Source organism: Arctopsyche grandis, chromosome 5, assembly GCF_051622035.1.
Source record: "Arctopsyche grandis isolate Sample6627 chromosome 5, ASM5162203v2, whole genome shotgun sequence".
In the NCBI taxonomy this organism is placed as follows: domain Eukaryota; kingdom Metazoa; phylum Arthropoda; class Insecta; order Trichoptera; family Hydropsychidae; genus Arctopsyche; species Arctopsyche grandis.
Window position 1 is genome coordinate 19,796,104 of NC_135359.1, and position 13,479 is coordinate 19,809,582.

The 13,479-nt window shown below is 33.1% G+C and overlaps 2 protein-coding genes across 3 annotated transcripts; one reads left to right on the forward strand and one right to left on the reverse strand.

The window, feature by feature from the left end:
* The first annotated feature begins 26 nt into the window (after positions 1-26).
* Positions 27-9,246, forward strand: DCTN1-p150 (dynactin subunit 1). Of its 2 annotated transcripts, XM_077431340.1 has the most exons (29): positions 33-139; positions 216-444; positions 515-642; positions 1,742-1,774; positions 2,344-2,458; positions 2,535-2,669; positions 2,754-2,951; positions 3,016-3,223; positions 3,296-3,435; positions 3,882-3,989; positions 4,561-4,632; positions 4,711-4,845; positions 5,094-5,235; positions 5,304-5,480; positions 5,552-5,636; positions 5,709-5,814; positions 5,886-6,048; positions 6,128-6,309; positions 6,391-6,531; positions 6,602-6,775; positions 6,843-6,971; positions 7,043-7,165; positions 7,246-7,385; positions 7,463-7,605; positions 7,686-7,797; positions 7,875-8,022; positions 8,097-8,216; positions 8,292-8,402; positions 8,489-9,239. In XM_077431340.1, exons 2-29 carry the CDS (start codon positions 262-264, stop codon positions 8,687-8,689), a joined length of 3,852 nt encoding a protein of 1,283 aa, XP_077287466.1. In that variant the 5' UTR covers positions 33-139; positions 216-261; the 3' UTR covers positions 8,690-9,239. The 2 variants fall into 2 exon arrangements, with proteins under 2 accessions (XP_077287467.1, XP_077287466.1); XM_077431341.1 differs by lacking the exon at positions 1,742-1,774 and having other exon boundaries at positions 27-139; positions 234-444; positions 8,489-9,246.
* On the reverse strand, positions 9,180-13,007 carry Etf-QO (electron transfer flavoprotein-ubiquinone oxidoreductase). The gene is made up of 11 exons (XM_077431342.1): positions 12,669-13,007; positions 11,997-12,095; positions 11,812-11,924; positions 11,539-11,737; positions 11,211-11,471; positions 10,803-11,132; positions 10,578-10,733; positions 10,266-10,499; positions 10,091-10,198; positions 9,904-10,017; positions 9,180-9,824 (listed from the first exon to the last, which is right to left on the reverse strand). Exons 1-11 carry the CDS (start codon positions 12,694-12,696, stop codon positions 9,661-9,663), a joined length of 1,806 nt encoding a protein of 601 aa, XP_077287468.1. The 5' UTR covers positions 12,697-13,007; the 3' UTR covers positions 9,180-9,660.
* Between the last annotated feature and the right edge of the window lie 472 nt (positions 13,008-13,479).

A 13,479-nucleotide genomic window follows, 5' to 3' on the forward strand; every position in this document is an offset into this window, starting at 1 on the left:
TTGACGTTTACGCCTGTTCGCGAAACAAGCGTGTTCACGAACCCGTATTGCTCACCGTGTCGGTTTTATGACATTTAACGTCTGTCACACCTTTGCACTGAATATCACAATTTTTGGATGCCAAACGCAAACCTTTAATGTAAGCAGTGCTTTAGTCTTTCGATACACTTCATAAAACAAATTCATGATATTTTTAATAATATTTGCGCAATTAGTAAATTGACATATTTTAGTTGACTCAGTTTCAAAAGGCAACTAAAAATGTCGGCTACGGACAGACCTTTGAGAGTTGGACAGCGAGTGAAGGTGGCCGGTAAAGATGTGAAAGGTACCGTATCATATTTTGGTTATCCTACGTTCGCCACCGGGAAATGGGTCGGAGTTATCCTCGATGAACCCAAAGGCAAGAATAACGGCACAATCCGAGGACATGCATATTTCGCGGTTAGTCTGATCGATGTATTCAGCATTTCTAGGATGTTGAGTTTTCACCTAATTTGTAATATATTTGTAGTGTGAAGAAAACTATGGTATGTTTGTCAGAACATCTCAGTTAGTCATGTTGGATGAAGATGGAAATCCCCTCGAGATGACTGCGACGACTCCCGAAGAAGTCAAAGGATCACGGTCCAGACTCAGCAGGTTTGTTTGATTTTTAATTTATAGTGATTTAATGAGTGTGATTTTTCTGTATATTGAATAATGATATAATTTATGATAATCTTATAAGGGAGTCTTCAAATTGTAATATTTTACTTAAAAAAATCAGTTTTAGGACTGACTTATTTAGTTTAAACATATTGAATTATTATATTAACAAAATTTTTAATATTTATTAGTTTATTTTATTGCATTTTTTGTGTGTGTACTTTAATTGTATTTCATTATTGGTTATTTATTCTTTCTTTAAATGTTTGTTTTTTAATTGCACGCCTAGCACTAAATCAACAACTGGCACCAGCACTACAAAAATAACTATTTCTTTAGTTAAACGTACACTTTTAAATAAATTCAACAATAAATCCACCCACAATGTAAATGAACTGTCACTTACTAAAAATTTCTCAAATAGCCATACAAAATCCCATGAAAATAATAAATTACGATCAAACCATCAGCAAATTAACAATAGACTACTACCTTTACAAGTAGCCAAATGTTTAAATTTCAAAAGTCAAAAATCTATAGTCAATACCATTGTTTCTAAAAATGACAGTTTACATTTCATTAATCCTCATCTGAATATACTTAGTAATCATGTCAATTCTAAAACGAATAGCAATCATACAATATCAAATCAAATCGCGAAATCAAAATGTGCTAATAATAACAAATTACACGGTGCTACAAAACAGCTTTCAGTATCCATTTTGTACAAAAAGCAAGTATCATATTTTATTTTAATTATATAATACATATTATGTGAGCTATCATAATAAATATTTCATTGTGTAACTTTCATGCATATAAATGTATCTTTTATTCTATTATTTAGTATATAACATGTAACTGTTTTCTAATCTAGAATAGCACTGATACTTTACTATAGTAAATATTATTATTTTTTCTTCATTATGTATTTCCTTAGCACGCTGTTTTTATCTTATGCTTTTATAGCTATTTATTTTGTTCTGTGTTAGTATTGGAAATTTTTAATAGTCACCATATGTGAACTGTGTGTTTAGATGATTTTTAACATGTCCCAATTTTTATTTTTTTCCTAATCTTCCTCTCGGAGCAGTATTACTCCGGCTCAAAGATCTAGACCCACGACGTAAGTAGATCCATAGTGTTATAGTAAGTAGATAATCAATTATTTATTATTACATCATCATCTAATACACAATGAATAATGGCTCAAACTAAATGCAAAATATTTAATCAGTGCTATCCTTTTTAATTTAATTTAGATAATATTATGTTGAAAGTTCGTATTTAACATTTAAACTAAGAATTCGAGGATTATGTTATTATATCATAGTATTAATATGAAATTATTATATTTAATACGAAAATATACACAATATGTAACCATTTATTAATATTGTATTCAATTTATGCTGCTTTGTGTAAAATGTGGATTGATTATTAAGTGTAAGAAGGAAAACTTCACCAGCAAAATCGCCTAAACCGTTAACTTTATCGGTGTCGAGGTAATTCACACTAAATATATTAAATAAAAATGAAATAATTGTTATTAATATATGTATGTGTAAGTAAATTTTATATTTTTAAATTAGAATAAAAGTATTACAATATTTTAAATTTGAATTAACTTAACCGCTTTCTAAAATCTTCCATAATTTTTACTCATCAGTAATTTTACCATGAATTTTACTTCAGCTCTCGTCACTCGTTGGCTGGCTCTCGTCAATCATTATCGAACATGTCCGTGCAGTCTCCAAACGAAAGGGCATCCACCCCAGACTCGACGATTAAAAGAGCTTCTTTTGTTGAAGTTATTAAAACTTATTTTAATTATTGCTATATATAAATGTTTGACGTTAATCTAAAACTAGAGTGTTTTATCGTAGACTAACTTCGTCGAAACGCTCAATCCTCAATTCACACCAGGCCAAAGTATAACTTCGCCGATTAATCAACTCAATGTTCAACCTATGGGTCCATCGGCAGAAGAAAAACTTGCATATTTGCAAAGTCAACAAGAGGTTTAAACCATTTGTTTTTATACTTTTTTAGCATATATATGTAATAAGATTTATTATATATTCATCTACATATGTATATTGCAGATTGTTAATCTCAAAGCACAAGTGGAAGACTTGACTGAAAAATTAGATACATTGAGAGTGAAACGATTGGAAGAACGAGAGAAATTGAAGGAGTTGGAGCGATTAAGAATGCAGCTGGATCAAATGACTGAATTCAAGTCAAGAATCATGGAATCTCAAGCTTCTCTGCAACGAGATGTACAAAGGGCTAAACAAGAAGTAGGTATATTTGTTTATATAATGTGATTGTATGCTTTATATACTCATGTGAATTTATAATCAGGCTCGTGAAGCTATTGCGGCTCGCGATGTTCACGCTGAAGAAATGGCTGAATTATCTGAAACGGTCGAAATGGCTACTCTCGATCGTGAGATGGCCGAAGAAAAAGCAGAGACTTTGCAAATGGAGCTGGATGCTTCCAGAGAGAGACTGGAAGAGGCTTTGTTGGACTTGCAGCTTTTGCGTGCTGAATTAGACGGAGGCACTGCTGGTATGATTTCTCGGCAGTAGGTCATTTTGATGAAATTTTATGTATTGTAAATTAAATGTTTCTGTATTTCAGGTATGAAAGAGAGTAGCGGTGGAACGTCAACCTATGAATTGAAACAATTAGAACAACAAAATGCTAGATTGCGGGACACTCTCGTACGTCTGCGCGATCTTTCCGCACATGAAAAACATCACATGCAAAAGATGCAGAAGGTATTTTTCTCAATTATCGATATTTTATTCTTATCGTGGTTATACAGCTTATAGTCTTTTTTGCGGTTATAATCATTATTTTCATTTGAAAATGAATTATTTTTATAGGGTAGTAACAGCAAAGTTGTCAAAAAGGTTTGTTATTCGGCGATTTTAAAGTCTTGGTTTTAAAATCCATGCATAACGTTTGTTTCCATGTCTTTTAATCGTGTATTATCTTCATTAAATTTAACCCATTGTACATATGATGACTCAAATTGTTTAAAATGTTTTTAGTATTTGAATCTTGAAAATGTTTGAATGCATGATGTTTCTTCATTCATGGAATTTTGAATATGATTGTTTGCCAAATATAAAATTTCGTTTTCCTTGGTCACATTCCCATTATTAGTATCCTGTTTATTCTGGTATTATTATCATTATTGAATGATAAAATATTTTTTCAGGATTTGGATCAAAAGCGTTCTGAAATAGCCGAGTTGGGTCGTACTAAAGAGAAGCTCAGTTCCAGAGTTGAAGAATTGGAAACCCAAATTGCAGACCTTCAGGAACAGGTGACAATCATTTATATACTAGTTTTCCCCTTTATTAACTCATATGTATCTACATGTATGCATGAAATTATTCATAAATTGTCTACAAAAGGTGTATAGAAGTACGCTTAAATCACGAGCAAAAAAAAAATATGTACATATATGTAAACTTGCACAATACAATCATAAAATTACGTTATACATACATGTCTTCTAATCGATATTGATGTGAGTAAAATTTAAAAAGCGGTTAACTTTAATTAAATCCTCGAAATTCCAATTTTCTATTTGCAAAAAATAATCTTATTTTCACTTTATTTTATTCTTTTTTTCTCGCGAATTGGAGATTCGAGAAAATGATGTAAGTTCTTCGTTTTTTATTATTAAAAAAATCCTTTATATTTCATTTATTTTAACAAATTCTAGTGGTTTTAATTTCTGCTTCGTCTCGTTTCTACTTATGATTGTTCGCTTGAATAATGCATCCCCAATGAGTGTGCTAATAATCGTACTTACATCCTTGTGGCATTGTTGTAATACGCTCTATTGGATCTCAACAATAAATCTGATTGTTTGTTTGTTTACTTTTCAGGTTGATGCTGCACTGGGTGCCGAAGAAATGGTGGAACAATTAGGCGAAAAAAAAATGGCTCTAGAAGATGAAGTAATTGATTGCTTAGTTCGTTTGATAGATTTTTGCTTTTTATACACACCATAACAACATATTTAACAATATTGACAGGTAATACAGCTGAAGGAGGAAGTATCTGAATTGGAAGCTCTTCAAGAAGTTCACGAACAATTAGTTGAATCAAATCACGAATTGGAGATGGATTTGCGTGAGGAACTAGAAATGGCTCATGCATCTACAAGAGAGGTTAGATACCATATTTTCCTCTATATTTAAAGACGGCAAGCTTTGTCTCGTCACTTTTTCCTTTTGGTAAATATTTACTAGTTTTCATAGCATATTTTCCATGGAGATGTTGTCTGGTAGTTTCCTCTTTATCTTTTTCAGCGGTTGCAATGAAAGTAGAAAATATTAATCAAAATGAGTGAAGCTTATTTTCATTTCATGAATAGAATCAATACTAATTTAGTTTTTTAAATCTAAATTCTCAACAGGCGATCCGAGAACGGGAGGCGGCCTTAGAAAACATATTCGATAAAGACCTGACCATTTCAAAATTCAGAGAGCTCGTGCAGCGCCTCAACGAACAGTGCACTGATTACAGGAATCGACTGAATGAAAAAGACAATAAAACAGGTATGAACGGCACCAAAATTGTGTACGTTTGTAATTTGTTGGATTTTACTTCACATTTGTTTTTGTAGGAGGCGTTGAAGTTCGAACGGTGACCGAACAACAACTGGAGCTGGTGAACCAAGCTGGTGGACGTGCTGGAACGAAAGCTGTGGATCTTCAATTGCGTGCCCTTCAATTGCGTCAGGCAGCCGAGCATGCAGCTATGCTGCAAGCGTACATGCCAGATCATCTGATGCTACGAGGAGGTATTATTATATCATTTTTAATGTATATTTAAATCTTTCGATGTTACTTATCGTGTTTTTAACTATTTCAGGGGATCATGACGCTATTCTTACTCTTCTATTATTGCCAAGAATGATTTGCAAAGCCGATATACTGCTCAGTCAAATTAGAGATAAGTCAGTGTTTGAATTGTATTTTTACTTAATTTTGTTATTTGTAAGGTTTATATTTAATGTTGTAAATTTCAGGTTTCCTACCGTTTTACATGTGGACAGAGAGCAACTTGTTAAATCTCATGCTGCTGTACAATACAGTTACAGATGCAAAATGCAACATCATCTTCATATGTTGCTTGTAAGGTTTTTGGTTTTTTTGTATCATAATTGCTTTATCGAGTACATATTAAATTCTCAATTTAATTTCAGACTATTCTGCAACAATATGCCCAAGGAATTGCAACATGCACCCCAGATATTTTGCTTAAAGTAGCCGGTGCCCTTCCTGAACTATCACTACAGGAACGACCATTAGATGCTGCATTGGAACTCCTCAAAACAGATCGTCTGGATGAAAATTGTTCCACAGAAGGTATAATCCCACACGATTTTACTCATACATACATACATATTTACCTATATATATTTGGTTATAATTATTTTCATTACAGGCTTAGAGAAAAGCTATATGTACTTCATGACGATGCTTCCGATTCTACTTGGATGTGGTGGACCTGGAGCCACCGGTTCAAGACCAGCTGAAGCTCAAGCGATGCGCGCTTGGTGTGCCGCCATATCTTCAAGCATGGATGGCTTAGCAAATGATGCAAACATGCTACGTGCTTTAATACAAGTATACTATATTAGAAATACTATTTTTTTTAACGATGTTTCATCCCAATGCTGATGCATTATATTGAATTCAATTTTTCAGTCTGGAGAAGAATCTCAAGAGTTGAACCAGCTTGTAGAATTCCTCACTAGTACCGCTGAAGTCGTTTTACAACAGCTCAAATCCATAAGGAGGCGTCTTCCAACCGATCCTAATATTTCCAACCTCGGCTTAGATCCGGAGGTATTAAAATTTTATATTTTTTTCTCTCGTGCATTTAAATTGTTTGTTATATTTTGTTTGTTATTTACAGTGGTGGGAGAGATCTGGAGCTATTACTCAACGTGAAGCTGCTAGGGCTGCAAGCTGCTCAGCAGCAGGAGCTCGTGCTTCAGCGGCTGCAGCAGCTTTGTGCGATCCAGCCAATCCGTCGATAGTCGATTTACGTAAACTATGGGCTCAATCTAGTGACAAACATTATCAACAGGTATTTATATTAAATATATAAATGATTAAATTATTGTCTTGGATTTTATTCATAATTTATATTGTAGGATGATCTCGGACCTTTACAATCAATGAAAAAGTCCCTTCAGACCGTCTGCGCTGAAGTAGCCGCTTTGGCCCAATTCACACAACAGCAAGAGTATCAAATCAACAGCACGCTTAAGCAAGAGACTGTAGTATGTATTTTTGTTTGTACTAAAATAGTTAAATATATGTAAAATATTTAAAAATGTGTATTTTGTTACAGCGAACTTCACCTATTATGGAACGAGCTCAATTGGTGAAGAAACAATTGGAAGAAACAAAAACTCTTACACTAAAATTGGAAAACAAAGAAGCCGATCTTCGAGAAATCAAGAAACTATTAAAGGTTTAATTTTTTTTATTTAGATATTTCTTTTACGTTTTATTAAGTGTATGTTTGATTAATTTCGTGGTACTTTTGAACAGGCAAAACAAGATGAAATATCTGAAATGCAGATTCGTAAAGAGTTGGCTGAAAAGAAATTGAGTAGTGCAACTCGTGATCAGGAGTTACACGTAGAAAAATTATCTAGGAAGTTGGAAGATGCCCAAAATCAATTGAAGAGGTTTGTTTATATATATTTAAGAATATAAACAATAAATTTTATTAATAATGAATTTCTAATCTAAAACATATTCTTAGGAAAGAGAAAGAATTCGAAGAAACAATGGATCATCTACAGAAAGATATAGATTCGTTAGAAATAGAACGTGGATCTTTGAGGGATAAACTTAAATTGTATTGTAAAAAAGGAGACAAGAGTGTTTCCCTTCAAAGTCAATCAGGTATATTTTATAAGAAAATATATATATTTTTATTAATTAATTGGAAAAACTGTATAACATTATTATTGTAATTATTGAAGGTGAAACATCTCTCCCGGGAAGTCCTAAAGCATCACAAAGTGAAAGAACCATTACTAGACCATGTGCTGAAAATGCTGAAGGACTTCATGAAGAACTCGCACTACTTCAAGGGTTTATTATATTATATGTAAATAATAATTTAATTCTAATTTTGATCCGTGAATCTAATGATAGAATGTTTTATACAGTCAATTGCATAAAGAACGTTCGGAACGTATCAATTTGGAACAAAGGCACTGCAAAGAAGTCTTATCCAGATTGGTACCATTACCTCAACCAGCACCGTCAGCTATCACTCTGAACGAGCTTAAGGAGAAGTTTGCCAAATTCCAATTTGTATGTATTTCCTGCATTTATTTTCATTTTGTAGTTACTAATGTGTTATTAATTAATGTTTTAATTATTTTTAGGATTGGACCATGTTTTTGGCTAAGTCCGGTGTATGCATATTCCCTGACGACCCATCTAAGTATGAAAAGGCATTGGAAGACCATAAAGCTAAACAGAAATCAATTAGAAAACAATTGATGGTACGTCTTTGTCGTGTATGTACTTCTTTTCACACCTGCAGGTGCTGTTTTAATAATTATTTATTTCAATAACAGGATCGCTTACAAGAAATACAGCAAGAAGTTCGTGATGAATATTTGAATCGACGACCGTGGAGATGTGTAGAAGCCGATTTCGCCAAATTTCCAACTCCAGAACTTACTAGAGTATGATTGAATTAATTGATTCTATCTATACAATGTGTGATTGTATTTTTTGTTTAATAATTATTGTTTTTGGTTTTTTTTTTCAGAATATAAATAATTCTGGAAGCGTAGATATTGGCACTCTGCAGTACATAATACCTCCAGGTCAGACTGCACCTAACGAGGGTACCGTACACGTAAGTCGAGCCCAACTTGGTGAACTGCAAGCAGCTATTGAACGGTTGGGAGGTTCGGCGACACTTCAATATACTCCTCAGTATATCGAAGTAGATAATACTGCAGCTTAAAAATTCGCACACATAGTATAAGTAAATTATTTATTAAAAATATATTTTTAAATTTAATTTATAGTTTTTAGTCTTTACATACAAATGTTCTAAACTAGGTGCAGGAATATTTCATATTTAAATGAAAAGATAAATTTATTATGCTATATCAATAATTTGCTTTGAATTGCTTATATTGTAAGAAAAATAAAATGCGCCGTACTGATTCTGCTAATGTTTATAAATACGTTTGTAATATATATACAGATAAAACTTAACTATCAATTAATATGATCTTTATAGTATTTTGTGAAACGGAGCTTCTTTAGTGATTCCAAATATGTGATATTATTTGTTTTGTGTAATAAAATATCTGGTTGATTATAGTTATCATTTCGTTTTCGATTACATTATCAAAATAATAATTTAATTTTCTTAGAATATTATTGTATATTCTCTTTAGTTAAATTTTTCGTTATTTATTCCCTTAGTGATTAAATAAAACAATTTATATTGTATAAAAATGCTTAAATTTAATACATAATTAAAATATACAACATTTTTACATCATAAATTCATATTAGTTTATTTTTATTTTTTTTACAAACACACCATTGATATATTACAAGTTTATATTTTCCTACTAACAATATTTATGCAAGTAAGGCACCGAAGTTTTCATTATCATAAATGAATATCAATAAATTTATTTTTAACACTTTAAGCACGTTAAAGTGAAAAAATAAATAACCATTTATTTATATAAAAACAAATATTACATGTATACGTTTCGGAAGACAAACGGAATACGAATTTCATCAAATGCTTTGTTTAAAAACTTTCATAATCTCAAACCGATTCAAAATGGGAGAAACAAATTTAAAATTTACAAAATATAAAAATTTTATACAAACAAAAAAGCAAAAATCTCTTAAGGAATGCGTAAAACATACTTTAAACATTCACATTTAAATCAAATTTTCATTATTAATTTACATTCCATTATAATTAGGACCACCGCCGCCTTCTGGCACAACCCAATTTATATTTTGAGTCGGATCTTTGATATCGCACGTTTTACAGTGAATACAATTCTGTGCGTTGATTTGAAGCCTCTGACCTTCGCCTTTCTCTAAGGGTACGTATTCGTAAACACCTATTTTAAACACAAACAATCAATCAATCAATATCAATAGAATCACTACTGTTTAAAAACCAAATAAAACAAATCATACCAGCCGGACAGAACCTGCCTTCTGGCCCGTCAAACTTAGCCAGGTTTACTTCTAATGGTACATCATCATTTTTCAATGTAAGATGTGCTGGTTGTTCTGCCTCATGATTCGTACCTATAAATTAAATTATGCAATTAACTAGGATTCAAGTACAAACAAATTTAAAGACAAAGAAAAATAGACATACCTGTAAGAGCAACCGAAGACAGTAAATCAAAGGTGATTTTTCCGTCTGGTTTGGGATAATCGATTGGTGTATAATTTGCAGCAGGCTTTAACCTAGCGTGGTCAGGAGCTGCAACGTACTTGTGTTAAATCCTATTGCATTCGAATTTACATTATTACATTTCAAAACTACATACTTCCGTGGGATAGCGTCCACGGTTCACGACCACCGAGCAATGTTGAGAACGCCGAGTACATTATACCACCATATAGACCGAGTGAAGAGTGGAAAGATGGTCTACAATTTCGGACAGAGGTTAGCTCGCGCCATACCCAAGAATTGCGTAGATTCTGTTCATAAGCGGTAGGTTCACTACCGGCTTCTACACCGTTGAATATACCTTCACAAATTGCCTCAGCCGCTACCATTCCTGAAAATTTGAGGTTGAAAGCTGATCATTTTTCATTTATGATATGACATTATAAAAGTGGAATATATAACTACGTACCGCTTTTGATTGCATTGTGTGTGCCTTTGATTTTAGGAACATTAAGTAAACCAGCAGCGCATCCAACCAGACAACCGCCTGGAAATGTGAGTTTAGGTAAAGATTGTAAACCGCCTTCTCCTAAAGCCCGAGCTCCATAAGCAACACGCTTTCCACCTTTAAAAATAAAACATCATTAAAATTTTCATATTTAATGATCGAGAATTGACTAAAACTATTCTATACCTTCGAATGTAGATTTGACAGAAGGATGTAATTTAAATCGTTGGAATTCCCTAAACGGACTCATGTATGGATTTTCATAATCTAATCCGACGACAAAACCGACAGCTACAAGTGGAGTTCCGTCCGATTCGTTAAGATGGTACAAAAATGAACCACCATATGTTTTGTGATTCAGAGGCCATCCAACGGTATGTTCTACGAGACCTGGCTGATGCTTAGCAGGATCTACCTCCCATAATTCTTTCAATCCCAAACCGTACGTTTGAGCTTCAGCAGTACTTCTGAGTCCCAAACGATTGACGACCTGTTTCGTCAAATGTCCATGACAACCTAATAACCGAAATCAATATTAAAATTGCCGTCAATTCAATACATAATATAAATTTAATTAAACCGATAATATAACACCTTCTGCAAAGATTGTACATTTCGCATGTAATTCCATGCCACGTTCGAACATATCTCTTGGACTACCATCTTTAGCTATACCGACATCGGCAGTGGCAATTCCTTTCAAGACCAGTTTCCCTTCGTCGCCTTCCCACAACAGTTCAGCACCTGCTGTTCCTGTATATATTTCTACACCAGCCGCTTCAGCTTGTTCACCTAACCAAGCGACTAAACGTCCCAAACGAACTACATAATTTCCATGATTCCACATCGGTAATCCTGAAGAGAGTGAATTTTAGTACCACGGTAATAATATTCACACATATTTAGCTGTAGTAAATATAACCTGGAAATATTGGTATGGGAATCCGACCACTAGATGTTAAGAAGGCAAATTTATCTTTAGTAACGGGTGTGTTGAGAGGTGCACCGAGTTCTTTCCAATTTGGTAACAGTTCTGTTAGTCCTTTAGGATCGATGACGGCTCCTGACAAAATATGGCCCCCCAATTCAGCGGCCTTTTCGACAACCACTACTCTTACATCCTACAATTACAGTACACATTTAATAACAAATCGAAACAAACATGATTTTATCAATAGTAAAAATGGTGATTTACTTGTCCTTTTTCCGCAGACAATTGTTTAGCTCGAATAGCAGCAGACAAACCAGCTGGACCACCGCCGATGATAAGTATATCTGTCTCGTCGACAGCCCTCTCCATATCCACATCTGCAAAACGAATATTACATCATTAAGTGAAAACGATTTAAAATAATCAATGTATTATTATATGAAAATTACCTTTCCATCGTGAATCTTTATCTCTGGGATGAATTGTATAATGTGTAGTAATTCTGGGCGCTATGTCAGAGAACTGACGTTGTCCCAATTTACTCAAAACTGTAAATATATTTCATATTTATAATATTAATATTTTTTTCATTAACATATTTTGATTTGTCTTACTACAAGGTCATTCAGATAATGTTTTTAAACAATAGATAACATTAATTATCATATTACTCTTATTGTAATGCAAACATTACGCAACAAGCTTCATAGGTCAAAAGATGTATTGAAAATACTTTAAAATGTAATTTTGAGTCAAAATATGTGACATTTCATTAATGAAAATCAAACAGTTTGAGTAGAGGACGGCAGTTTTAAATAGTTTGGACTTTGACCAAGGAGAATCGTATGCCAAAAATAGACAGATAAATTCATATTGAAATCATTATCCATCTACAGAATTATAAGTGACGGTACTTTGATTTTATTTATTTGCTAAAAATTGTACAAATGTTGTACTTTGACTAATCATATTGGAATTGTGATTGGTTACGTTAAAATAACGCATACAATTTTCGTATACAGACTGAGCTATTGACATACAAAAGTGTGGTTAATTGAATATGAATGGAGAGTACAATTGGAGTGAACTTCGTGAAAATAAATGAAATGAGGGCATCTCACCTGATGTGGCGCTTCTCAGTCGAGACATGACGAAGCGCTAGAATTTGAGGATAGGTAAAGAAGTGACAGTTTTCAATCAAAGCCAGACCCCGGTTGACTGGTGGACCACCTTCGTCTCCAACTGTCAATCTTCCAATCCCGATCACAGCTGATCGATGACTGCTGATAATCACTGACTACCAGTTGGCAGTTGGTACTACACCATCGAATACAGATGACACTTTGGATCAAACATTGTCTTAATATCACATTCCCTCGCCATGTATATGAATCATTTTTATTTTATATACAATCGTAATCTAGATTCCAAATTATTGTGTGATCTCTTCCATGAATGCGCTTAAGTGGGTCATATTTATATGAACTTAGACGAAAAAAAGATACTTAAATCAAAATAATAATAATTTCATGATATTATACAGTACCTTCTGAAATCTCAGTGAAACATGAAAATAATAAAAAAGTTGTCAAAAATATTGGTCTTGAGTTATATATACAGTATAGAAATATGCCTATCAAAATTTTTCATGAACATAATACTTAATCTATTGACACTTTGTATATATGTATATCGATCAGTGGCGTGAAATTATTTCTCTTATTGTCGTACAGCCTTACTTAACCCTTTCGCGGGCCGTGGGAATACATATTCCCAGTGATTTAATTTGCTTCAAAAAGCCGGTGAGTGTGCGTATGAGAATTTTTAAAAATAGTAATATCTAGCGAAATTCACCACCAACACGATGCAATTGATTCTTACTTTACCGATTGTAAAATAACCATCATTCGTCCGTGTTTATGGTGAGCGGTG